Raw genomic sequence first — 26515 nt, forward strand, 5'->3', positions numbered from 1 at the left:
GCATCTGGGGTCATAAAATACAAGGTATGTTGTTTTGTCATGGAGTATTAGTCTTCAAGTAAAACACTAAAATTTAAGACAGAACTGCTGCTAAAGTTATAACATGATTGGTTGGCACCATGTAATATATGGAACAAGTTGTTGGGAGTGTTTCTGTCCCATTTTGGCCTTTCATTCATTTGGAGAATTTAGAAGTAAATTCTTAATTTGGACACGTGATGAAACTTTATTTCAGTGTGGATGGCTGAAAAAGGTCTATTTTGTTAAGGTAGGTTTTTCTCGAATTTTTGGGAGTATTTTCATAACTTCAGCTACCCCTGTTTGTCTAACAGCACATCAGATTTATTATGGTTTTTCTTGAAAGTCTTATGCTAGTCTTGAAAAGCATGAGCAAACTGGAATTGTTGGGGTTGGGGTTTTTTATTTGTTTTAGTTATTTGTCACAGATATTTCCTCTTAACATAGCTGATAAAAAAGAGTTGTATAAGATGCAAGTATTGAATCAGGATTTCCAGCATGTTTGTTTCTGTGTCTTTGTTGATTCTTTTGCCTCACCTGTTTTTCCTAAACCTTCTTCCCTGGCTCCTGTTGATTGCAAGATAGGAAAATCCATACTTTTCTATGCAGAAGCTTTTCTTCTCTGCCTGCTGAGAAAGAGGGGGTGGAACACACAAATTTTCCAGCCATCTACCTTTCCCTCACCAAGCATGATATGGAGTTGGACTGTTTAGTGGTGTCAGAAGAAATAATCTTTCCATATAATAATCATAGGACTAATTTTGTTTTCTGCTCAGTTTTCCCAAGCAACAATTACAGAAACAGTGGGAAGAAGACTTGACAGTTGCCTGCTGTCTCACCTTTTCTCTAGCATTTAGTTTCACAACTTCTAGAGAGAGCTTTTTTAATTCAAAGGCTTTGGCAAAGCCAAGGGCAGTCAGAAGGTATTAGCACGCCTGGAAAGTTAGGAAGGTGATAAAGATTGGCTTGGAAATTTCTTGCACTGAATATTTTTTGCACAGTGTGTGGATTTTGGTTTTGCTTTCTTTTAGAAATGGAGATTTTAGTTTCTTATATTTATTGCTGGAAATTTTCATGTTTCTCATGTGCAAACTGGAGATTGAATTTTTCCAGTTTCAAAGTTTAAAATGTAATGAAATGTGACAAAAGGTCTCAATAAATGTACAGCTTCTAAAAGTAGAAAAAATGGGTTTATGTGATTACTGTAAAACAAAATAATTTCCTTTTCCCATGTATAAAAGTAATCAAAATTTTGCAATTTACTAACTTCAGAGATCTGGAACTTTGTCTTCCTGGGCTGATTTCCAGCCTTGGAAATGTTCAACTTCTCATGTAAATTTTTAATAGCGTTATGCATATTTTGTAGAGAATTCAAGCATTTCACATAAACCCTATTTTAATTATTTTTGAAAACTCAAATAATATTACTACAGAAAGAAAAATCCTCAACAACATGTAAGGAAAAGCTAATGGAAAGTGTAGGTTTTTAATGGTAAAGGGGGAATTTGGAATGAACACCTTGTACTGGTAAAACAGAAAGTGTTTGATAGTGCAGTGTGGAGGTACAGCAATGGAGATGAAGTGTCACTGTACAGGTATCACCAGGAAGTGGGAGTAGTAGACATCTCAAATGCAACTGGGAAAGACATGAGACTTTTACAGCCCTAATGAATCTTTGAAGATCCCTGACAGTTCTAGCCCTGATAAGTGCATAAACTGGATGCTGACTGGCCCGACAGTGTTGTTTTGCAGATAGTTACAGCATATGTCATACTTTTAGTCTTCTCCTGTTACTTAGCATGTATTTTGGCATACAGGGATAAAATGTGAAATAAAAATAGTTAAGGTGAATAAAATTATTATGCAGTATTTTATTCTGCAGTATTTATTTCCAGATAATTTTCTTACACTCCATTTAAAAAATACTGCTTCAAGAATGCTACTGTGGTAGAAAAAGAAGCTTCAAGAATGTCTGCTCTGGTACCATGTTTGATTTATTTTTTTTATGATCAGACTTAGGCATTTTAATGACACAAAACTGTGTGGTTAAATATAGGAATAGCTTTATACTATTTTTATACTTGCTCTGCCTGAGTAGCCATAGGGAAATATTTTAGGAAGGGCCATAATGAAAATAGTCTTTTGTGAGCTGACCATGGAAAAGCTAGGCAGTAGTGACTCCTTTCTGCCTCACATACCCCATCAGATAAGGCTGAAGCCCCCACTCCTCAATTAGAGGTTTTCCAAACCAGAGGACATGACTGGTTGGCAGAGGTGGATGCAGTCAGTGTGACTGGCACCCTGTAGTTTCTTACAAAAGTGATGTGAGCACAGAAAACACTGATTTTGTTTGTTCTGCCTTATTCTGCTTGGAGGTTGAACCTGTCAAATTTGGAAATGATGTTAAGTCTTAATGACTTAATCTAGATCACACTAAGTGTGCCCAGTTGCCAGAATGTCTGCCTTGGTACATGAAGTGGAGAAAACTTGTATGAATTTTTAGGGTTTTGTGTGGGGTTTTTTTTTCTTTAGATTTTCTGATACGTGGTGCTAAGTCTTGCAGTGGCTTTTGAGAGTCAGTTCCGTCCACATACTACAAATGCATTTATTTTTGTATCTAAAGAAAGGGTTTTGTCTCTTCAAGTTTGCATATTTAGTTATTTAGTTATTAATCAGCTTGCAGGTGGAACCAGTGATTTCTTCCAGAATGACTAACCCTGATCTTTCTCCACAAAAGTTCCTTTAATTAGCTAAATTGATGCTAACTCATGATTCATTCCTTCTTTCCAAAGGAAAGATTTTTTGGGGGGTGGGGGGGAGGGGAGAGGAGGTGTTTGTGGCCATCTCACAGTATTTTTCACTGCTTTGTGATATACTTCTCTGTTACAGGAACACTTACGCAGAATGAGATGATATTTAAGCGCCTCCACCTAGGTACTGTTTCCTATGGAACAGACACAATGGATGAAATACAGAGTCATATTATAAACTCTTATTCACAGGTATTTCATAAACCAATTACATTTTGTATTGTGGAGGTTTAAACAGCATTGAAGCATTGTTGTTAATGATTGTGTCTATAATTTGAGATGCTATGAAAGTTGTCATGTGTAGGTATCTCTTAAGAAATATGATGGATGGGAAAAATACAAGAGAGTACAAAGTTCCCTCCTGATTCCAAAGTTCCTCATAATACCCACTTAAAGACATTTACTTTCCTGTTCTTCACTAGCAGAAATCTGTATTAGCCTATCTGTTCAGTGCAGTCTTTCTGCACTGAACAGATTTTAGCCAAATCATCTAAGAGTATGATATGTAATGAATAGCTATCCATTACTGAGACTACAAATTGCAAGGAAGTGTCCAGAACGACATGAACAGTAATTACATCTTTGAAGATACTCATCAAGAATAGATATCAAAAAAACAGATTAATTGGTATAACCAAATGGTATAACAGTAGTTGTCAAAATAAAACTTACACAGGTATACTTAAAAATTCTTTTTTAAAAATTAGGATGATTTCAAACAGCATAAAACTGGCAAGGAGAAAGTGTGAGAAAATTGAAAACTCCATATTGCTTGAGAACAAAGTGTTCCTGTGCTGTTTAAGAGTGCTTGGTTTGGAAAGTGTACAAGAGGATTGTGACTCCCTGTCTCTGTGTGGGTCAGTTGTGGGATTCTGCAAGCATTACTTGCATTTCCGACATATGTAAACTATGGAGGCTTGCTGCAAACCTTCCTTAAACACCTGATTCTACTCTGAGATTAGGATGAACTTTGTGCTTTATTTTTTGTTCCTATTCTTTGAAACAAAAAGAAAATAAGAAAATTGACAGACGAGGAAACAAATGAAAAGTTAACTAGTATTTCTGTGTTGTTTGCAGTACAATAATAAATTTTTTTCCCCGTAATTAACTTGGATACACAAACATGACTGCCTGACCCAGTGTCCTAGTTAAGGGCAAATTTTGGAGGAGACCTCTGAATGGGGTCTCTGTAGAAAGCCGATTCAAGTGACCCCTCCCCCCCAACCTTTTGGGTAAGATTTCCTTGGAGAAAAGTGGAAAAAGCTGTTTATTTAACAAGCAAAGTATTCATAGCATTAATAAAAAAAGAATAATATTAAACAATAAAACCTCTGGCTGTTCTGGAGAGATGGCAAATTCAGAAAGTCCTTCTTGTAGTTCAGAGAGAGTCTTCTGTGGGTGTTTCTTGGCTTTCTGAGTGTCTCTCAGTCCCTCCTGTGCTGGAAAAGGTCGCGTCCCAGCCCCCATGGGCCACAGGTGTGAGCTTCCAGTGTTTTTCTGGGTTTTCAGTCCAGAGCAAGGCCGATCAGTTCCAAGAAAAAGAAAAACCACAGTCCGGGGAATTTCTCTGGCTCAGCCAGCTAAAAACTAACTAAAAACAAAGGAGAGCTCTCTCCCACTGTCTGTCCCTGCTACAGACAAATACAGTCCGTGTGAAGGACGTGGGGCAGCAAGTGCAGTTTCTGATAACAAACTCCACACTTCCTTTCCCTCCCTTCACTCTCGGAACCAGTCTTAAAAGTGCAGAACTTAATATCCAGCATAAACAGAACAGATGATTGGGGATACAAACATCAAACTAGGACACCCAGTTAAGTTTGTAGACTGACCTCCTTGTCCTTGTCCTCATTTTCTCATGTAAAAGGACTGTAGGATCAACGATTGATTGGAATACCTAGCTGTGCTGTGTTGTAAACTATGGCTCCCTTCTTATTTGCCTGAAATAAAAATAAAAATGTAATATAACACCACATTGGACCCAGTTAATATTTTGTAGCTTTTAGGAGGAGAGGAAGGAGGGAAGACAGTGATGAAATGTGTACATTTTAAGTTTGCAACTTAATTTCTTAATTATTTTCTATCTATACAATAGAATTCAACAAATCCCCTTGAATGCTTTTCCTTAGATAAGGAAATCTATTTCAGCTTAATTTTTAGTAGATATAGCCATGAACAGTGAGATACAATAATCATACCTTGGAAATGGGAAATGGAGCTCTTTCACCTAAACATCAGCTGTCCAAATTTGGTTCAGAATGTGTTACTGAAATTAACTGTTACTAAGTTTATAAAAATCACCCAAACCTGGCTTTCTTATAATATGTCATTTGGGTATTCAAAGTAACAACTGTAGCAATACATTATATTAACTGATGGTCTTGAGCTGGCACACCTTGGTCTGAGTGAGTTTAACAGCTAAGCACCAGTCTTCTAGAGGAGGCATGCTCACAAATACTGGTTTTATATTTTGCAGTTAAATATGCTATCTGAAAATAATTGCACAATTCCTGTAATTCTTACTACTTAAAGCTTTTACTAATTTACAGTAAAATTTAATGAGTGGTAACCATGGTTACAAGTTTTTAGTAACTGTAGCATACTTAAAATAAGAAATGTGAGGGAAGCTTTTCTTCTCAGCTGTGGGAGAAAGATTTCCAAAATGTAGGTTTGCTATTAGTAAATGATGAAAAGAACCTTCTTGGAATATTGTTTTTTTCAGCTTTATATAGCATTACTCTATGTTTAAATAATGCTTTAATTATGCTTGTGTTAGTAGCAACTCAATAAAACAGAACAATGATGGAGTCTCCATAACAAACCAAGCAACTGCTAAACAATTGTTTCAATCTGAAAAGAATGGTGAGGTTTTTTTTATTTAATCTATGATAACAGAAGCTGCCAGTTAGCTAGGCAGTGGTTCTTGTGTGACATTGATTTTATCCCTTGTTTGTGTTCTGTTTTATTATTACAGTGGACCTACTAGACTATTGTCATCTTAATGTAACACACAAATCTATTATAACCTGATTATATTTCCCCACTGGAAGCATTTTGTGATAGAGGGCATAATCTTTAATGGAATTTGTGTGAAATTAAATTATACAAGCATCAATAAACATAACATAATTCAGAAGGAGTAAATCAGCTTAATTTATTTGTGACTGTAATGGCATCAGCGTTAGCAGAATGCAAATGCAGAGGTTTAAAGCAGTAGCTGAAAAGCAGTGCCAGATGAGCAGAAAGTTAAACCCTTTATTAGACCACACTGTAATTTGATGGGCAGAATGTTCACAGTTCAGCAGATTGCAGTCAGGAGGAAAAAAGCATGGATTCTGAAAAGGTTTTCTGAGTTACATTGCAGTGAACGAAAGAACCTGTGGTCATACTGCTGATATATTTAATGTGCTGACTTTTAAACAAAAAAACAAAAGCCAACCAACAAAACCCAATAACTCCCTTAAAAAAAAACCCAATTTATTTTTACTAATTATAAACACATAGTACTTTTCAGAGAAAGATTAGTTCTGTTGTGTGCTCAAATATTTTTGAAGGATAGCTTAAAACAGTGCTAGTTTAATGGTTATGCAACAGTAATATGATCTTCAAATACGTGTCAAACTGTTATTTTGCATGATTATTTTATTAGATTATTACATTCTTGTAAGGTCAAAAACATTTCAGCTGCAGCAAAAGCATAAAACTGCATTGGTTTACAAATAATCCAGAAATTGTGTAAGCTATAAATTAAATCGTCAATATTTGTATTTTAATGACTCCTAATATTTATACTTAAAAATGATCCTGCTTTTGTTCTTCTGTTCTCTTCTGATCTCTTCTTCTTCTAATCACCACGAATGTGGTGATCTTTTAAAATATAGAGATTTAGGTGAAGATTTTACAAAAGGGGGCTCTTTTCAGTTTAATGACATAGGTAAAGAAGAACAAAAAACCAGCAAATTTTGAAATTTTGTCTCAGTGTTTCTGAACTCATCCAGTTGGTGGCTTGTTTAAATACTTTTTTTTTTAAAGGAAAAGAAAAAAAAATTCATTGAATGCAATAGACATGAAAGGACTATTGTGACAGATCACTGAAAAATATAAAATCTGAAGTGAGTTAGAGGATTCTGCAGAATCCAATCAGCCTATTCAGCCCTTTTCCGACATACTTGTTTTCATTTCACATTTTTCAATGTCTTCAGGCTTTGTTATTGAAATTTGACTACAAATGCAAGGTGATGAGCCCAAAGTTATTTATCATTTCTTAAAAAAAGTGGATTAGGCTTTTTATGGATCAAAGCCGAACAAGTTAACAGGTTGTATAACAATAAATAGATGGTTACTAGCCTTATCATTTGTCAACCTTTGTAAGGGGAGCAGTCAGATACAGATAAATAAGTATTTATGTTTTGTTTCTATTTTTGAACTTTGGTTTGCTGTTCATTGTGTTGGGTCTTAAAGGTCCACTCTCAGAACAGTGGGAACAGTACGAGTTCAACACCATCCAGGAAACCTCAATCATCTGCACCCAAAGTCCGGAAGAGCGTCAGCAGTCGGATACACGAAGCAGTGAAGGCCATTGCACTCTGCCACAATGTGACCCCCGTGTATGAATCCCGGGCTGGTGTGTCTGGAGAGACAGAATATGCAGAAGTGGATCAGGACTTCAGCGATGAAAATCGTACTTACCAGGCTTCCAGCCCTGATGAGGTTGGTATGCAAGGCTGAAAATATTTATATCTCCTAAAGAATGGGGTAAACTAAGTAAAAAAGAGAAGAGCTGTGAAAAAAAAGTATTCTGAGCAGGGGTTTCTTTGAAATTAGTCATAATCTGGTTTTGTATTTTCTAAGCTTAGGAAAGATCTGCTGGTTCTTTGTTGTATAAAACTGTTTTCAGTTATTTGACTTAAAGATCTGTGAAGTCAGTTGTTCAGGGTCAATACTGTATTGAGGATTGCAATTAAAGGTTTATTATTTATTATTATTATCAAAACATTAATTCATGTATGAATCATAGTACACTATTAAAGGGAATATGAAACTGTTCTGAGTGACGGACAAGCTGGTACATTAGTTAGAGATGATACCAGATACTGGAACGCATAGATTCTTAACAGAAAAACCAAGCAAACAAAACCTCCAGAAAGAAACAAACCAAAAACAAACAAACAAACAAACAATCCTCAAATGCTTCTATAGAAAAGTTTTTTGAGCTTCAAACTCTGGGCAGCTTCGTAATCTTTAGGGTTCTTTCAAAATTGCATCAAGTGTAGCACAAATTTAAAACATTTTTTCAATAACATCATGCCTTTGACTTCCACTAAAATCCAAACTTTAAACAAATCCCAGTGCTTTCATTGGATTTGACTTACTGTTCTGAACAATGCTATTTTGGTCCCTAAATTGCCTAAAATTCACTCTAAAGAGATACTAGAAGAGAGAGGCAAAGCTCATGTTTCAAGATAACTGCAAAGAGTTTGCTTTATAAAAATGTGTGTAGTTGATATATAACATGGAGAAATAGACTGTTTTGAGGTTGGTTTGCATCTGAAACTGAGCAGGTTAAGAAGAATCATTTTCTGAAGGTACTAGCTTTTTCTGAAGGTACTGTTGTTGTTGTAACCCCAGTAGCTTAGTCATAAATAAAATAAGGTTGTTGTAAGATGTGAAGAAGGGATTATGTACCTGAAAGCCTGAATATTTTTCTAGCTGTGCAAGTTGATCTCATACAAGACAATGTTTCTTTCACAAACTTCATCCTGCCATAATAGTGTATTATTCATGTATACATTTGGTTTTCATGTCTAATATGTAATGCTAAAAAAACTTCAGCAGTTCAAACTGCAAGCTGTAATTGCTAAAAGTAACAAGTCTATAACAAGTGTTTTTAGGAATCCAAGAAATAGCATTAATCCATCTTCGTTTAGGAACAAACTAGCAGACATTACATACATTTAAGATACCATAAACAGTTCATAGTGTCAAAGGATTGTAGAATATAAAGAAGTGGCTGGTTCTCCGTGACTTAAAAATGGCAGTCAGAACAGTTTTAAAAATAAAACTCTGAGCAGGACTTAAGATGCTGATCTTTGGCTAAAATCAATAATCTGTAATATTGTATGTCAGTGTGAGCTGATCCACATTATGAATTGAGAATCCTGGAAGGGCATTTGTTTATGCCAGAAGGGTATTTGTTTATGGTATGTAGTTGTATAATGTTTGACTTGAATTATGCACATGTGTACAAATTTTCATCTGCACATGCATTCATATTTACAGAATGTTTCAGTTTAATGAGCCTGTGAGGTACTACTGAGTTTAATGAATGACTGCATGAGCAAGGATCTGCCTATGAAGATATGATGACAACTATAAATTAAGTAAACATTCTGTTTTAATAGCCAAAGATATTACTAAATCAGGTGAAGAGATGTGCAGTTGAGAGAGACTATGTGAGTTTTTCCTCCCGGTTGCTCATCTCTCCCTGTGGGTTTTTGTATATTTGTTCAGTTGTTTGAAAGCTGAAAATAGTGCCATGAAGAGCAATTCTCCTCCCGTATTTACTAAAGAAGGCAGCTGTAAGGCTCGAGAACTATACAAGTGGTGCCCTCGGAAGACAGTAGGGAATTTGACCTTGGAAAGATGAAGGAAGGGAAAGTTGATAAACTGCTAATATAATAGATCTGGGACTCAGGATGGAAAAGGAGCTAGAAGAAGAAATCAACAACAAAGAAACTGTTCATGCTGCAAGGGAGAGAATGCACAGATATCCTTTTAATAATGTTCTTTATCATTTCCACTCATACATTAAAACTATACGGCAGTGAAATGAAATGTTTCCATTCTAAAAAAGCCTTAAATTTCCTTTTTGTTTCTCAAAGATAATGCTTGAAACACTAGTAAAACTATCATATTGAACAAATATGCTTTAATATAATGAGAAATTGATGTTAAATGGAGTCTTGTAAAAAGAGGAAGCTACAAAAAGCATGTAAACAGCATAAAAATTGCAGCATGACAGAAAAAAGCCTAAGAGTTGAAAGACTAGCAGGTCTTTATCATAATTTTTTTAGGACTTCTATTGATGCAATGTTTGCAAATCACTGGAGCCTAAGGAAAATAATGTAAATGGTTCATTATTTAGCTTATTGAACTTTCCTGCAGTTAGGTTGACGGATGATGCCAATGTTTCCCAATCACCAAAGTACCATTTTAAAAGCATTTTTTATTGAATAAAGTGCTTTGAATATTGCACCCTGGAGCTTTATTTAGGGAAATGGTTCAATTGATGTTTTCTGTTTAACCTCAGCACTGACCTATCACAACATATTTGGTTAATAAGCAACATTATCATTTAATAGACTTAACTGGTTTTATGCATTGTACTTTCTCAACATTGCAACTCTGTTCTCTTAGATTTTGTTTATGGATCTGACTTGTTTGCAGTCTTTCGAAACAAAATGTTATTTGCTCAGTTGTCTGTTGCATTATATAATATTGCATGATCACACCATAGGATGTAAAGAGCAGAGAACAGTATGTAAGTATAAACTATTCTTCCATGTAGGAAGGTATAAGAAACAGCTCAGTAATATGCTGACTACAGTACACACTTAATGAATTGACTTGAGAACTCTTTTGAAATTCCTCACATCTGTGTTTATATGTGTGCATCCATATACAGATATAATATAACCATAACAAAGTATGCACATTTAGGAGTAGGTAAATTCATCATAAAAGATGTATTTATCCGTTGTTGGAGTAACCTGACGTAAGTAACTGAATTTGTATTCATAATGCAAACCCTGCTTATGCCAGGTTCTTTGTTTCTTATGATAAGTGATCAATATTTCATTTTCTCTGAAAGAGTGGAAAGTTTCATTTGTCTGTCACTTGTCCTCTACAGCTGTGGCATAGCACAATAAACATTCACTGAGAACCCACTGGATGATCCACGCCCACCCCCTCCCCCTCCCCAAAAAAAAAAAAAAAAAACCAAAAAAAACCCACCAACACTGAGCTTCAACTTTGCCATCATAGGTGTGGGTTCAGCTCATCTATAGAAAGCCAGCTAGCTTAATGTAATGAACAGTCATAAAAGGATATAAGCTAAGTAGGCAAAGCGATAGAGTTCAAAGGTCAGAGACCCAAGCAATTCAGGGCATGCTATGAACAGGAGCCTTTGAAGACCTTTGCTCCCCTTAGTTAGAAAAGGTTGATCAGTCGTGATTTTTAATGATGGCTTACTCTCATAAACCAGCCATTTATTGGTTATGCTTTGTCTTGTGCTGTTATAGTCTCAAGCATTTCTAATTCCAGGATCTTGAATATTTAACTACTACCTTAAAGTGTGGTCAGTTATTTAATTCCAACGTTTCTGTCCAGAGACAACAGAGTTGCTAAAATTAATTACAAGGATACAAAGCCAATCATTTAAAAACAGACAGGGAAATTATATGCCCTTAGTGAATCAGCTTTTGTGTTTACAAAAGTGAAGCTGTAATGTATGAGACATGTTGTATTGTTTAATTCATTTTATTGTGTGTGCTTATTGAAGCAAGACTAATTGTGTTGTTTTGTCAATGTATTGTGAAAAGCAAATCACTCAGTAGCATAAAACCATCACTTGTGTGACCTTCGAGACCCACAAAGAATAACTACTCCATAGCTTGTCTTGAATATTGATTGGTAGTTTTTTCACATGATCAAGCTGTATTTTTAAGTTAATAATTTTGTTTTAATTATGAAGGGTTTTTTACGAAAAGTGACAAACTGCAAATGTTAGTTGTAAAATCATTATTTATAAATATAAACAAACCAGCACCAGCAAAGACAGATATGAGTTCTTGAACAGTTCTGATGGAAATGGTTGGAAACACTCAGGCAGTGGGAAAAGGATATCTCACTGGTTCTTTTCTGTTTCCAAAGCAATAGCCTTAACTTAAAAATACTACACTTTAAATGTCTCTATACCTTATACAACAGTCTGATTTTGAAAGCAGATCCTATTGTCTGAAGTGGAGATGCTCTTAAATACTTTATTATACTTAAATAAAGAAATACAGGTAGGTTACATGAGAATTCTTCGAAGCAGCAAAACTAGCTTACAAAATTTCCATCTCTAGTCCTTCTTTCTTACCCTACAAATTGCTCCCTCATAGATGCCAAAAACCTTGAAGACTTTATTTATGCAGGATCTTTTTTGGTTAAACTGGTCAGGTTCATAGTAGGGCTCCAGGAAAGCTGTGAGTACAACTGTAGTGGAACTCCCAAACTGCCCTGTGAGGTGGAGAACTGCCAACTACAGCTGTGAGGCAGTGGATCTTACTCTTAAACTAGTGTTAGCTCAGAAGAGAATAATGTACATTGAAAGTGACAATTATTTGTTCATGAACTGTTTTGAGCAACAAATACAGTAAATTCTGAGGAGTTCACTATTTCTGCTAGGGAGCAGAAATGATAGTCTGGGCCATAAGGAAAGGAAAGCAGGAGCTGGGCATGATAGTCAGGCTGCTAGAGGCTGTGGCCTTAGCAATGATATGTAGAGCCCCACAGAATCCAAGTATGGTGAACAGAGCAAGTCCTGTGATGGAAACCTGCAGTCAAGAGTATGTATTATTGTACAGGTCAACCCTAACCTAGTGCATAAGCTGTTTGGTTTGATTTGGTTCCATAAATTAACATTTCTAAACAAATGGGATGATTATGTCCCCAAAACATGGACATGTGGCCATGGTCTGCTTTTGAAAGTTTCTCCTCTTCATGCCCCTCTGGAAATGCACTCGTTCCTCGGGTGACTGAGTTAGAAACACATGCCTACTTAGAGAAGCTGCTTCTACCTCCTGAGCTGGTACTGCTCTAGGTGATTTTGTGGGTTGCACAGTTACTGCTTGATTTGGGAGAGTTTCCTTATGAAACCTCTGTATTTGACTTTCAGTGGAAGTCTATGTCCTGGTAATTAGGTGTTGGATATTTGGTCTGTGAACTATAGAAGCTCAGAGGGTTGGGTTTCCTCTAGCGGGGAGACTGCTGACAGAAGCAACCAGAGTTCAAGAACTGGGCATGTGGTAAATGGAAGCATCTGAAAGATTTAGGGTAAGAACACTAAATGAGGTATTTCTCACTAGCTTGCATCAGATCTGTTGCATTTCTGTTTCACAACGCAATTATTTCCTCCTTTCTTTCCTAATTTGGAAGTTGCTTCTTTGACATTGTCATGTGAAATGTGGATGGCCATCTTTACTCTTTGGGTTGCTTCTGAGGAGGAAGAGAATTAGCAAGTTAGCAAATTCTCTCTTTGTCTCTATGTGCATTATGTGCCTGAGGAACACTACACAGTTAACGGGTTCACTCCATACCTGTGTCTCAGTAATGGGAAGACCATTTACCCACCTATATGCTTATGTCTCCCAGACAGCTAGTCCATAGAAGGGAAGCTTCGTGATAAGCCAGAGAAGATCCATAAAATATTCAAATAACTCCCTAATCGGGATTCAGGAAACTTGATACATTTCATTTGTGTTTGTATATCAGCAAATTAATGATTATCAGCAAATAAATATTATCATCGCGATGGATTGTTTAAAAAAAAAAATGGTAGCATCACCATCAAAGCCTTTTGTGCTTGTCCAACTTTTAATCACTTTAATCTGACTTCATCCATTATTTCAAGCTCTATAGAAGCCACAACTGCTGCATTTTCTTGGCATTCTAGGAGTTCTTGAATTAGGTACACTAGATTGCAAGACCATTTTAATGTAAAGTTTTCAAAATGTGTTGAAGGGAATATAATTGTAGAGAGGAAACCTCAAGAAGAGAGACTTGAGAAGAGAGACAAGAAGAGGGAATCCCTTTTCTGAACTCAGTATAGCCAGTCTTTCGGTATATGTTTCTGTTAAGATTTTTAATGTAGATGTTCATGCAATTTGTGAAATACTTGATTAGAAAAAAATTTCTACATTCTAAAAGCTTCGGGTATTTTTTTGGTGAGATCTGGCTATGTTGTTTTGGATGCTGCACTGATTCATTCTGAGTGATGGGAGTCAGACTTGTCTTTCTCTCAAGTTTTTTCAATGTCCTTGTAGGCATCTGTTTGACTCTTGAGCCTTATTGACTGTTTCTTGTATTGTATATGCCCTGATCAATTTAAAGGAAAAAATAAATATGCATAAATAGAGCACGTATAAGAATACAAAATGACTGTGCTGCAAAATACTAATTCAAATGGTATGCGAAGCCAAGCATAAATGAAATAATAAACAGATTTGAGTCACCAAATACAGAACACTTTGGTCCTAGCTGCAAAGGGACGCAAATAAGATGATAGGGTTTTAGTAGAAAGATGCAATTTACAGTTCAGAATATAATAGTAACCCTTCACTGTGAAAATTGAAAATTAACCTTGCAAGAACTGGATCGTTTACATCTTATATACTACTTTTGGTGGAGAAGAAAAGTTTGTAAAAAGGCTTCCTGTAGTTTTCAAGAATTTAAAATAGTGCTTTTCAAAGTGTGTTCTAGTCTCTTCCATTACTGCATCTTACTGTATTTTCATCTGGTAATGCCTACATAGATGGCAGTACTAGGGTTTTTTACAGGTTCACACAGGATTTTATTGCAATTTTGAATTTTCATAGAAGCTGAAGTGTTTTATTTGCTTTGTGTGAAATCCTTAGTGACCATCATGTCTGTTGAACTTACCTAGGGAATTTTCTACTTACATGTTTTTCATCAGAGTACTTGATTTTTATTTTTTTCATCTTACCTGAGATTAATAGCATAGCCTAATAATCCATACAAATTCAGATCCATAAAAATCATATGAACTTCATTATAGTTACCTTTTTAGTGATTTAAAAATCTGGTTTCCAGTAATGCTTAGCATTTGGAAAACTAAAAGTAGATTGAGGAGGGGAAGTTTTCTTTAATCAGAAAAAAAATTAGATATGGAATGTGTCTTGTATATAAGGCAGTAAAATCAGTAAAGCAGTTTACCTAAAATATTAATTTTTTGAAGGAATGAATCACAAAGTGGTGGTGGGAGATATTTAAAGTATAATACAGAAAAATGTTGAAGCTAGATATCATGCAGTTCAAAGCAGCAAAATTTTGAAAAAGGAACTTTCCCCTGTGAGCTTATGGGGTGCAGCATTATAAGCTTGGTTTCCATCTTGATGTCAGAAGTCATATTACTGTTGAAACAAAGAATTAAAATTATGCAAGTGAGCAAAGTAAACTAAAAGTTTGGTCCTTTGCTTACATATTTATTACCTATTACATTGTCTCAACTTGCTTGCAACTGTAGATATAATAAAATATTTTATATGGAAATACTCCCAAAGTCTTTTACTTACATAATGGTCTTGTTGATAAAGAAACATATTCTCATTCTGCAAAATTTCTACTCAATGTCCTTGATGTATTGAATGTATGTGGGGTATCTATTAGAGCAGTTATTTCTGAGCAATATATTCTAAATGCCTCATTTTCAGCAATAAGTTCAAAAATGTTTTCATATTGTTCATAAGAAATTTTAAAAGCTCTTCAAGGGAAACACGTAATTTGATGTGTTAAGATTTTATACTCGGTCTGCTGCTGTTCACTTTTTTCCCCCTAGATTCTTGGAAGAGTTTAGACTTTCACCCTAGCAACAGTTGTTTGGCTTTAGCCTAATGTATATAACAGTATCATAGACCTTTCACACTTAAATATGTCTCTTTTTTTTCCTTTTTTTTTTTTTTTAAATTTTTTTTTTCTTCTTTCTTCTTGCTTTAGGTAGCTCTGGTGCAGTGGACTGAGAGTGTGGGGCTCACTCTGGTTAACAGGGATCTGACGTCAATGCAGCTGAAGACCCCTGGTGGACACATCCTGACATACTATATCCTGCAGATCTTCCCCTTCACTTCCGAGAGCAAGCGCATGGGCATCATAGTTAGGGTAATTTGGGGGATTTTCTGGGTGTTTGGTTTGATTTTTTTTTAAGTGCTGGCAGATCAGACTAATTCACTCCTTCTGCAATGGACAATACCACAGAAATTCATTGATTATATTTGCCTGTGTGTGGGTTCACTGAATAGGCAATGAATGTTGCATTCTTAAAAATGTATAACAAGCATTTATACTATGTTATTTGTAAATTTTTAATTACCAGGTATTTCAGAGATACAGAGCTTTCTGTTTTGGGTTGGTATTTGCCACCCAAGAAACGAAATTTGAGGGGACATAACAGTGATATTTTAAAATTTAGTTTAGGGATGGTGAGAATCTGTTATGCTTTTTGACTTTAGTTAGAACTAGTCCTCTTACATGGAAATAGAGGACATGTATCTCAATGGAATCAGAGATAACATTTGAAATAGTAACATTAAGTCATAAAACTTACCCACTTCTTGGCAAGGTACTTCATCTTTTATAAATGGGAACCTATTGAGTGCTTCAAAAAGCAATTAAGTTACTGGTAGATAATTGTTTTAACTTTATAAACAGATATTCTTCTCCTCCCATCCCCATTTATTTTTGTAAAATTTAGGATGAATCTTCGGGAGAAATTACATTTTACATGAAGGGTGCAGATGTTGCCATGTCCACTATCGTACAGTACAATGATTGGTTAGAAGAAGAGGTAAGAAAGAAAATCAACATTTACAAAAATTAAAATTTTAAAATCTAAAATATATCTGATGCTATTAGGATATGCTTAAAGGACAATCTGAGGCAATGCAGGAATAGATTTTGAACTTCAGTTTGGAATGTCCTGAATGGGTTTTAAGGGATTAAAATTATTTCCAATTCCTGAGTAACATACAGGAAAAGCAAAGATGGTAGTAGAAGCAGGACACGTTCCTCCTTAAAACAAGGAAAGTTGTTTTTCATTGACTGACCTTAGACATAAAACCTAATTACTTCTGAGAAGTATTCTGCTATAAATCTATTTATACTGAAATGCCCTTGTTTGATCAAAATCTGCAGGGATGTATGATTATGAATTACAGACTTTGATAAGCATTGCATCCAAGCTATTTTTTACCACATTTATTAAACTTCAAATAAAACAGTTAGTGACTGAATTTCAAACCTGATTAATTTTTTTCACTATGTATTTTAGTAGGTACCAGCAATCATCTTATTTTTGACCCTACTTACAGCCAATATGTTAATACAATGATTACACCATGTATGTTCATAATGGTATTGGCAATATGAATCAATATCTGCTGCAGGGTAGTTTGATTTATTCAGGGACATGAATAAATTAAACTCCCTCAAGACCTAGCAAAATGTCATAAAAATTACTTTTGGCGATAATGATGCACAATTAATTGTAAAATACTTGTTTAATTTATTTAGCTTTATGAGGTCAAATCAATAAGTCTTTGCACTGAAGAGCCTTGTTTTTCATTAAGACATGCTATTCCATGGCTATTTTTAATGTGTAGATGCTTTTCTAATAAGAGATACGTTCAGTGAAGAAAGAAACGTACTTCTGTTACGTGCCTCAAAAGTAGTTTTAATTTATAATAAAGCTTTATCCTAAAAGAAATTTTCTTTAAGCTAGGAGAGGAGATTTAATTGACTTACTGATAGCAAACCACTTCATTTAGGGATCTGGGAAGTATAATTGCTTTTCGTCCTGTTTGTGGCTTCTCCAGGGAATTTTAAAAGTCCAAAGAAACACCTGAAGTTATGGTACAGATACACCCTGTTAGCGTACAGTATAAAGCATGAACACAGTATTGAATATGTGCATAATTATTCTCTGCTTTGGCTCATTTAGTGCGGTAATATGGCACGAGAAGGACTGCGTACACTAGTTGTTGCCAAAAAATCACTCACTGAAGAACAGTATCAAGATTTTGAGGTATGAAAGGACAGAGTGATCTTGTGCTTTATCATATTTAATTACTTCAAGAAGAACATTCCTTTTTTATTTTTTAAGGTTGCAAAAAAAATATAATTGAGGTATTGTCCACAATCTGTTAAAGGCTTTGTCATTTGTTAGTGATGGTTCTGCAGTCATACGTAGGATCCTGTTTGCTTTATTGTTGGATTGGACAGTGTTTTCCCAGAGGCTGGGGTAATGTTATTTTTGCAGCTTTAGCATGACCCAAAAAATCTACTTGCTCTCAAAGATAAGGTCTTTCCTCCTTAGAAGCTGTGATGCCTAATTCTTAATAGTTCTTCAGGAGGCATTCTCTTTAGGTGAATTGTCAGAAGAGCCCTGTATAACATTGGGTACAAAGTAAAATTGCTCCTTTAGTCTTGTTCTGCATTAAAGATATTTAAAGACAAACATTTAGCCTAATGAATCCATGCTATCACTGAGTGGTAGACTGAATGTATACTTTATGAGTCGTAGCAAATTCTAAGTGGGTTTGTGTTTGTGCAAACAGAGTCGATATAACCAAGCAAAGTTAAGCATACATGATAGAAACCTGAAGGTTGCCGCTGTTGTAGAGAGTTTGGAGCGAGAAATGGAATTACTGTGTCTCACTGGAGTAGAAGATCAGCTGCAAGCAGATGTTAGACCAACTCTAGAGATGCTAAGGAATGCTGGAATAAAGGTACTAAACACATATTGCTGACATAACAGGTTATCATTCATTAACTTTTTAAATCAAGACATAATTTATATTTGTCTGTATTTAGGTTCTTTCAAAGTAAGAAATGTGTCAAGTCCTAAGCACATTTTGGGCATGAACTAGCAGAAGCAAATGACACTGTGTGTGAAGTTCCCTTGCCTACCACAGGTTTCATCAATCTTAAACTTGGTTCTGTAGGAAAACTACCAATGAATAGATATATGTGTGTCTCAGTCATTTATCCCCTGCCTGTCTACAGTAAACTGCCCTTGCTGACACTAAATGAGTTTGGCACAAGATTTGTGTGGCATCCATGTTTTCAGGTTTGGCACTCATAAGAAGTTTCAGCAAAGATCAAAAGGTGAATTATTTGTACTAGAATTCAGAACTGCCCTTGGGGTTTGTTCAATTCATGTTAAAAGGATGGCATGAAAAGCCATGAAGAAGAGTTAGTTTGCTAGACACTTGTCAATTGCACATATATAAGTAATGTATTTAGGGAGGATTTCGATTAAATATATGAAAAATATCTGAGAGGAGGGGGCAAGATTATAAACATTTTGCTTTAAGCAGTGTCCAGCTCTGCTCCAAATAGTTGTAATTACTTTGCATTGGTTAATCTGAGTCAGACACAGTGAGATATTTTGCATATGCTGCTTGTGCTGGACTTCAGCCCCTCCACTATCTGCTGGTAGGGCAGCTCAGGAGGGCTAAGCAAACCAGAAAAACTTTGGAATGCAATGACAGTAATTTCCTTACACTGGTGATTGAGTTCTTACTAACTAGTCGTCATACTAATAAACCTTCTTGGTGTTAAGGGGCTTAGAGAGCTGTCACACGATAAGAACGAAACAAATTTATCCCTTAAACTTTACTGCCTTCTCAGTTCTGCATGGTTAGTGGGCAGGATCTCTTTGGACTGTTGGGACTGTAGCTCATGCTCCAAGATTTGCTGTCTCATGGCTTGGCTGCTGCTTTCTGAGATTATCACCAGGGTCACAGACTGTTGTATTGCATCATTTTGCTGACAAATGCCCTCATCCTCACTTGTCTGATCAGGGTAGTATCAGGGCCATAGGGAAAGGGTTTTATGCTTCCCCAGAGCTTTACTTTGTCTTCATATACATTGAGACATTGGCCCTTATGAGAACAGAAGGGGAATGGAGCTGCAAAAAGCAAAGACAATTCTCTTCTAATTTGCATACTATTGCAGTAAAAACGGTTTGTTAATTTTACTTTAAAATGCACAAATCAGTATATTTCCTTGGATAATCTAATCCAAAGAGGTGCCAGAGGAAAGCTGGAGAGAGATGTCATTTAGATGTGGAGAACCGACATGCTAATGTCCAAAGAAGTAAACTCTTACATTATTTTGCAGATATGGATGTTAACAGGAGATAAACTGGAGACAGCAACTTGCATTGCGAAAAGTTCTCACTTAGTGTCTAGAAATCAAGATATTCATATTTTCAGACCTGTAAGTATAATTCTAACTTTTTTTGTTGATTCATCGAAGGATGGCTAACAGCAGTGTTGCTGTATTCGATTAGTAGTTGGCTGGTTGTTGAAAATTGTTGGGTTATTGTACTGAGTTTCATAGTAATGGTCAAGAGACTAGTACTTAGGTTGTTATTCAAGGCTGTAAAATTACAAAGCATTTAAAGGTGTTGGTTTCTAGAATTGTTGATGTGCTGTAGAAATTTTTTTAGCCATGTTTGGGTGACCCAGATTCAACATGCATTTTACACCCTTCATTACAGACATAGCAAGATACCTCTAAATAGTGATGGGGTTTGTGTGAGGTGAGGTGCTGAGCCACTAAGAAACTGTCCGTGCATTTAGGCTGTCTGAATGTCATTCTTGCTTGTTTTAGCATTTTCATTGATAGAATTCTTTAGACTCAAGCAGAATTAATCTTGAATGAAACTGCTAACATCCTCTGTATAAACATAGATCAAATTGGTATGAGAAATTTTTTTTTCATGTCATTATATATATGTGCATATTACCTACAGACTGTTTAAGTAATTTTTAGAAAAGTAAAATGAGTCTTCTTCTATACATTTTATATGTGTAGTATCCACTTGACCGAAGCCAAACAAAAATAGATTTTCCAGACGTTGATTGATGCTGTGTGATCAGACATAATGTGTCTGTTTCTTCTAAATTAACCATTTGCACCTACAGAAATAATTATATGAATATAATTTACATGTAAATGTATTTTCTTCTGAAGCATCAGAATGGCAAATTAGGCCCTGCAGACTCTTATTTGCAATTAAATTATTAATGCTTCTGATAAAACTTCAGATCAATTTTTGTTGACCTTTCCATGTTGTAACACCACAAATTAAGTCTTCCCGAACAAAAAGTATTTAGTTGAGTCAGATTTTTATTTTCATTACCTTGACTGGTAATGAGAGGTCAGCATAAAACTGTGTTAATTTAGAATACACAAAGTTTTAAATTAGTTAGAAAATGCATTTATGCAGAATTATTTCTGTGACTGTACTTGTTGCAAAGAAATAATTACTGAATTAATGTTAGAAAATATCAACCACTATAACACTTCTACTGTAGTCATAAATCAGAAAGAAAAAACCTTTTGCTACTCTCTTTCCAAAAAACTGTTTTGTTTTTAACAAAACTGTTTATTCTTAGAAGTCTCAGCTTCTACAGTTTGTAATTCTGGAGGTATTTACAATTTTTTTTAAAAAACAATTCTGTTAAGTGAAATGTAGAACACAGAGGGCAATCACTGCTCATCAGTGTGCATAACTGCTGACATCTCTTCATTGCTGCAGTGCAGACAGACTGTACTAGGCCAGCACAGTCTGGTGTTCCCAACAGCTGTCAGACAAGGAGGTTTCTCTTTACATTGTTAATTGTGGGAAAGAAGGAAAAAAATTCTGAATTGGGGCATGTGTATGAGTTTTTCTCTTTTCAGGGGCTTTTAAATGTAACTCAGATTTTATGGGTAGTAGAGCCCATCTGTAAAGAGAAAGGCTCTTTGAACTGCATCTGGCTGGGTAGTAATGCATCAAGGACAAAACTTCACATTCAATGTAATTAACATTCATATATCTTAAAAGTTGTTTAATCAAAGTGCTGACAGGGACAAAACTAAAATGCATCAGAGCTTGTGTTTTATTCTGTGCTTGGAACTTCAATAGACCTTTCGGAAGTTTTTTTAGAGCATGATAGCTCTAAAGTACATTGATATTTATTGGGAGGGGAAAACAAAAAACTAAACCGAATTAAAAACAAATAAATCAAAAATACACTCAAACATGCCAATCTCCTTAAAATCTGCTTATAATTTCATTTTTCATATTCTGTTTATAGCTCAAAACCTTTCAAAATGCATTTAGTAACCTTTGACTGTTTTTTTGTATTTCACAGCTGGGTCTTTCTGAAACAATTATGTAAATAAAAAAATCCATGATGTAATTCTTTCATATTATGCCACTTGATCTTGTCTTCAGAGTCATGCAAGATCCAAAATAATTAGTACTGAAGAGCATCTTTATGTGCGCTTTGAAATCTGCCTGGTTACCAAAACTGAAGGAACAATTAATAGGAACACTATATGTTATTCTTAGAGGATATTTTACTGTTTAATAAACAAAAACAATTGAGGTTTGCTTGGAAAATTTTTCTTTTTTTCTCTAGACCTGCCAGGATGAAAAGACTCAGACCAGCTCAAAATTCAGATATTTTAATGTCATTAATTCATTACTATTTTAGCCCTTGCAAACTTTGGTGAGGAACCACCTAAGATGACTACATAGATTTTACTTGTTTGAGGTTTACTCTTTCAGTTCTTAAAATTTGAGGCTTATAGTAAAATTGCATGGGTATTAGACCTGCAGTGGGATAAAATACTTGACCAAGGCTTCTGGGTATGAGTTCTCAAAATTTGATTTGTTTAGGCAGGGTTTTTTTTAAGACTATAACAAAATCTTTTAACTGAGTGTTTTATATTGAAGGTTGCCACTCGAGGAGAGGCTCACTTAGAACTAAATGCTTTTAGGAGGAAGCATGACTGTGCCTTGGTGATATCTGGGGACTCACTTGAGGTAAAAACATGGTTTCTGTCAAAATATTTGTATGCCTCTGGTCAGAAAATAATGTATCAGCATCTTCACACTCTTTTTTCAAGTATTTGCCCAAACCTTTCAGTAGTCCTTAGGGATATTGTTGCTTATCACTGAGTGCAAAATAGATGATACATGTTGTAGATGTGCAAATGTTACTGGGTTTCTAGTCTTCTGTACAATAACAGAATGGAATTTGTATTCAGCATGCTTTAGTAGTATATATTCTCTTAACCTGTTGATTCTCTTTGATTTTAAAAATAATAAAGCCACAGTCAGGAGAATCTGTCTTTTTTTTCTTCCAGTTGGATGTTGTACATGGAAAACTTCATTTTAAAAAGTCTTTATACTATGTTTTTCTATTGGGCTACATGTAGTAATATTTAATTGTAAATTAATCCAAGCGCCTTTTTTTTCCTCAGGTTTGTTTGAAGTATTATGAGCATGAATTTGTAGAGCTGGCTTGTCAGTGTCCTGCTGTAGTGTGCTGCCGATGTTCTCCCACCCAGAAAGCTCACATTGTGAAACTGTTACAGCACCACACTGGGAAACGCACATGTGCAATAGGTAACTCTTGGCACAATCCTCATAGTAAAATCTGTAATAAATGTAATCAGCAGGTGGCACCATGGAGAAATAGCTGAAACAGAACCAGAGAGACTTCTTTACCAACCTTGACCAACAGCCAGGTATTGTGTAGTTGTGGCACAAAATGCCATTCCATGAGAAAGGTGTGGTTATCTTCTCTATTCTGCAAGAAAGTCTTGATTACTGTAGTAATTAATCATAAGTCATAGATTTATTGTATAAATTTAAAGGTATGTAAGGGGTTTCTGAAATACTATAAGGCCAGGAGAATAAAACCTCTGAAGAACTGAATATTGCAGTGACATTTTCCAGGTGATGGAGGAAATGATGTCAGCATGATCCAAGCAGCAGACTGTGGAATTGGAATTGAAGGCAAGGTAATGTTAACAGTTTCATTGTGAAATGTGTGTCACATAGCAGCCTCGTAGAATATGGTTAGAAGCTTTATTGTTAAACAACTGTGAATTGATCATTTCTAATTAAAGGGTTCTGCAAGATGATAAGAATGCGTAGTCTTTAGTATTTTTGCTTATATGTTTTCTGCTTTGTCTTTTCATAAACAGAAAAATCTGTAGTTATTTCTGTGTAGCATTTACCTGGAAGAAGCAGGAGAAGCAAGTAAACTTACTTGTTACAGCCCACTGCATCTTGGAATATGCACAAAAAAAATGTTGTGTCTCACTGCAGGGTTGATTTTCAAATATGGAATAAACTTTTAAAATTCATTATTTCTTAGAATTTTGAAACTTGATAGACATCTTTTACAATGGGCTTCAAATTTGAAATATTTTTCATTTTTTCTAGGAGGGAAAACAAGCTTCTCTAGCAGCTGACTTTTCTATCACACAGTTTAAACATATAGGTAGGCTGCTGATGGTACATGGTCGAAACAGTTACAAAAGATCAGCAGCACTTGGTCAATTTGTCATGCACCGAGGCCTTATTATTTCAACTATGCAGGTATTTAAAACCTTGTTTTCTGAGTAGTTAAAATCTCTATGTCTTTGAAATGTCACAAAATCTTAATTAACCAGTATTGTTATTTTTTCTATATTGTATTGCTTTGTATATAGAATTATATTAAATAATTAATTATCTGCTTTTTTAGGCTGTATTTTCTTCAGTCTTCTACTTTGCATCTGTTCCCTTGTACCAAGGATTCCTAATGGTAGGGTAAGTCAAAGCAACAGTTATGATACCTGGTAATAAATACAACAAACTAACTGGTTAAGTAACACTGTGGGCTTGGTGTCATCCATGTTTTCCATGCATTTATCATGGGTACACTACTGTCGCCCTGATTCTTTAGCCTTCTGATGACTGTTTACATATTTCTAGTGGAGTCTCTCACTAATGTAACATAAACAAGTAGATTGTTTTCACATACTAATGTGTGATGGACTTCTAAGATGACCATTGGGGTCAGAGTGGTGTCCCCTTTGTCCTCCAATCCTGGACCAAACTCCAAATCCTATTTAAATCCAAAACGACAATAAACGTCCCTTTTCTTTCCTCACTTAAAAAAAAATAAAAAAAATAATAATTTAAAACAAAAACGGGGAATGCAGGTTTCACCCTGCACACAGTTGATTGGCAAAGCTTTGTATGCCATCATGCACCTTATGGTGCCACGGAATTCTGATAACCCTGTCATGTTGAAAGATGGAGACCGTGACCAAATGAAAGTGCATGAACCATGGAGTGACTCAGATGCAGACGACGTGAGTGTTCATTCCAGTGGTCCTTCAACAAGACTGAACATTGTTCATTTTTCTTTTTCCTATTTCTTTTTTCCTAACGCAAAAAGGGTGAGATGTCACCCTGATTCTTTGGCCTTCTGATGACTGTTTACATATTTCTAGTGGACTCTCACGAATGTAACATAAACAAGTAGATTGTTTTCATTCCAGTCTGTGATGGACTGGTGAACTGACCACTAGGGTCAGAAAGGTGTTCCTCTCATCTACCAATCCTTGACCAAACTCCAAATCCTATTTAAATCACAAATGATAATAAACTTCCTCTTTCTCTGCTCACCTCTGAGCCTGAGTGAGTGTGGTTCTTTCGTGTCCCTACAGGCAACACACTACCAAAACCTGGGATGAGTGTGCCAAGAAAAGTCACACTAGGTTGTATAAGGGGAGAGGTGTCATTATGAGTTCTCTGGAGACAGGAATCTGCATAGCCTTAGAAGAAGATACCAGAGAACCTGTGCACATAGAGGGTGAAAACAAAGAAAATCTCTCCAGAGCCGCCCAGCTTCAGCTGTCCACAGATTGATGTAGAAACCTCAGTGAGAATCACACAGTTTTATGTTGAAAATGGAGATGAAGCTGCTATGAAATTTCCTCTGAGAGTGCACTATCCAAGTTTGCCACATAGATTTCCATTCATGTGAATATGTGCAGCATTAGGACGACCTTGGTCATGTTGCAGCACCTGGTTTACTAATATGATTCCCCAAGTTATACAGCTGAGAGCTGTGCATATGCTTGTGTTGTCCCTGTTCTGTTTCCCTACTGACCTAAGAGCTTCTTTTCATTCTCCTTGTAAATAATAACAACTTAAATCAACAGTAACTTAAATCATAGTCTTAAATCAAACCATGGTCTGATTACACCAGATTTTGCAGAGGCAAACAGTAGACCTCTGTAACATGTTTGCAGAAGTTTTGCTGAGTTCCAGGGAAGTACATTTGAAAGTATGTATCTAGCAAGTGTACAATAAAATCCAAACCCACTTACAGAGCAGTTAAGATTCTTATTCATCCACCTACCTTCTATAGGTTGTCCAGAATATGGTGCTCTCTTTTTTTTTTTTTCTTTTTTTTCAGTTTTCATGCATCCATCTGTAGATGAATTTAAACATCAGGTCTTTGGACTGGTTGCCCAAAGTGCAAGTGCACAGAGAGTATGGTAACAGGTGATAAACTTGGGTGATAGAAGAAAGAAATGTGTTTATTGGTTTTGAGTGTATAAGACCTCTGTAACTTCTCACAGCTGACAGCTCCCAAAACCACAAGAGCAGGTTGCATGTGAAAGCTGTATTGGTAAGCTGCCCAAGTACTGGGAAAAAGAACCAGTTTAATTTTGTTTCCATAAAAAGAATAATTCAACTCAGTAGATCAGTTTAAAATTATATCATACAGAAGTGTTAATGTGTGTTTTTTCCTTTCTCCTAGGTATGCAACAATATATACTATGTTTCCAGTCTTCTCTCTAGTATTGGATCAAGATGTGAAACCAGAAATGGCATTGCTATATCCAGAACTTTATAAGGATCTCACAAAGGTATGAATGTCCTCGGTGCTCAGCTACAAACAAGTGCTGAAATTTCCAGTGTACAAAACTGGGAATTTGTGTAATCATTTCCTTAAGGGATTCTAAGCAAGACAGATTGCACAACTATGGCCACCTTCTGTGCT

At 35.6% G+C, this 26515-nt stretch overlaps 1 protein-coding gene across 4 annotated transcripts in view; it reads left to right on the forward strand.

Annotated features, from left to right (window-relative positions):
• ATP9B (ATPase phospholipid transporting 9B (putative)) overlaps positions 1–26515 on the forward strand; it is a 156856-nt gene that overhangs the window by 121200 nt on the left and 9141 nt on the right. For all 4 annotated transcript variants that reach the window (XM_066189516.1, XM_066189536.1, XM_066189525.1 and 1 more), the window contains exons 14-26: positions 2908–3020; positions 7287–7535; positions 15603–15764; positions 16357–16449; positions 17602–17685; positions 18218–18388; positions 19785–19883; positions 22396–22485; positions 22926–23070; positions 23404–23468; positions 23896–24051; positions 24200–24264; positions 26273–26381. In XM_066189516.1, coding sequence (XP_066045613.1) covers positions 2908–3020; positions 7287–7535; positions 15603–15764; positions 16357–16449; positions 17602–17685; positions 18218–18388; positions 19785–19883; positions 22396–22485; positions 22926–23070; positions 23404–23468; positions 23896–24051; positions 24200–24264; positions 26273–26381 — 1601 coding nt within the window. The remainder of the gene's footprint in view (positions 1–2907; positions 3021–7286; positions 7536–15602; positions 15765–16356; positions 16450–17601; positions 17686–18217; positions 18389–19784; positions 19884–22395; positions 22486–22925; positions 23071–23403; positions 23469–23895; positions 24052–24199; positions 24265–26272; positions 26382–26515) is intronic.

This window comes from Chamaea fasciata, unplaced genomic scaffold (genome assembly GCF_029207755.1).
Source record: "Chamaea fasciata isolate MVZ Bird 193981 ecotype frontalis unplaced genomic scaffold, bChaFas1.0.hap1 SCAF_1, whole genome shotgun sequence".
NCBI classification, from domain to species: Eukaryota; Metazoa; Chordata; class Aves; order Passeriformes; family Sylviidae; genus Chamaea; species Chamaea fasciata.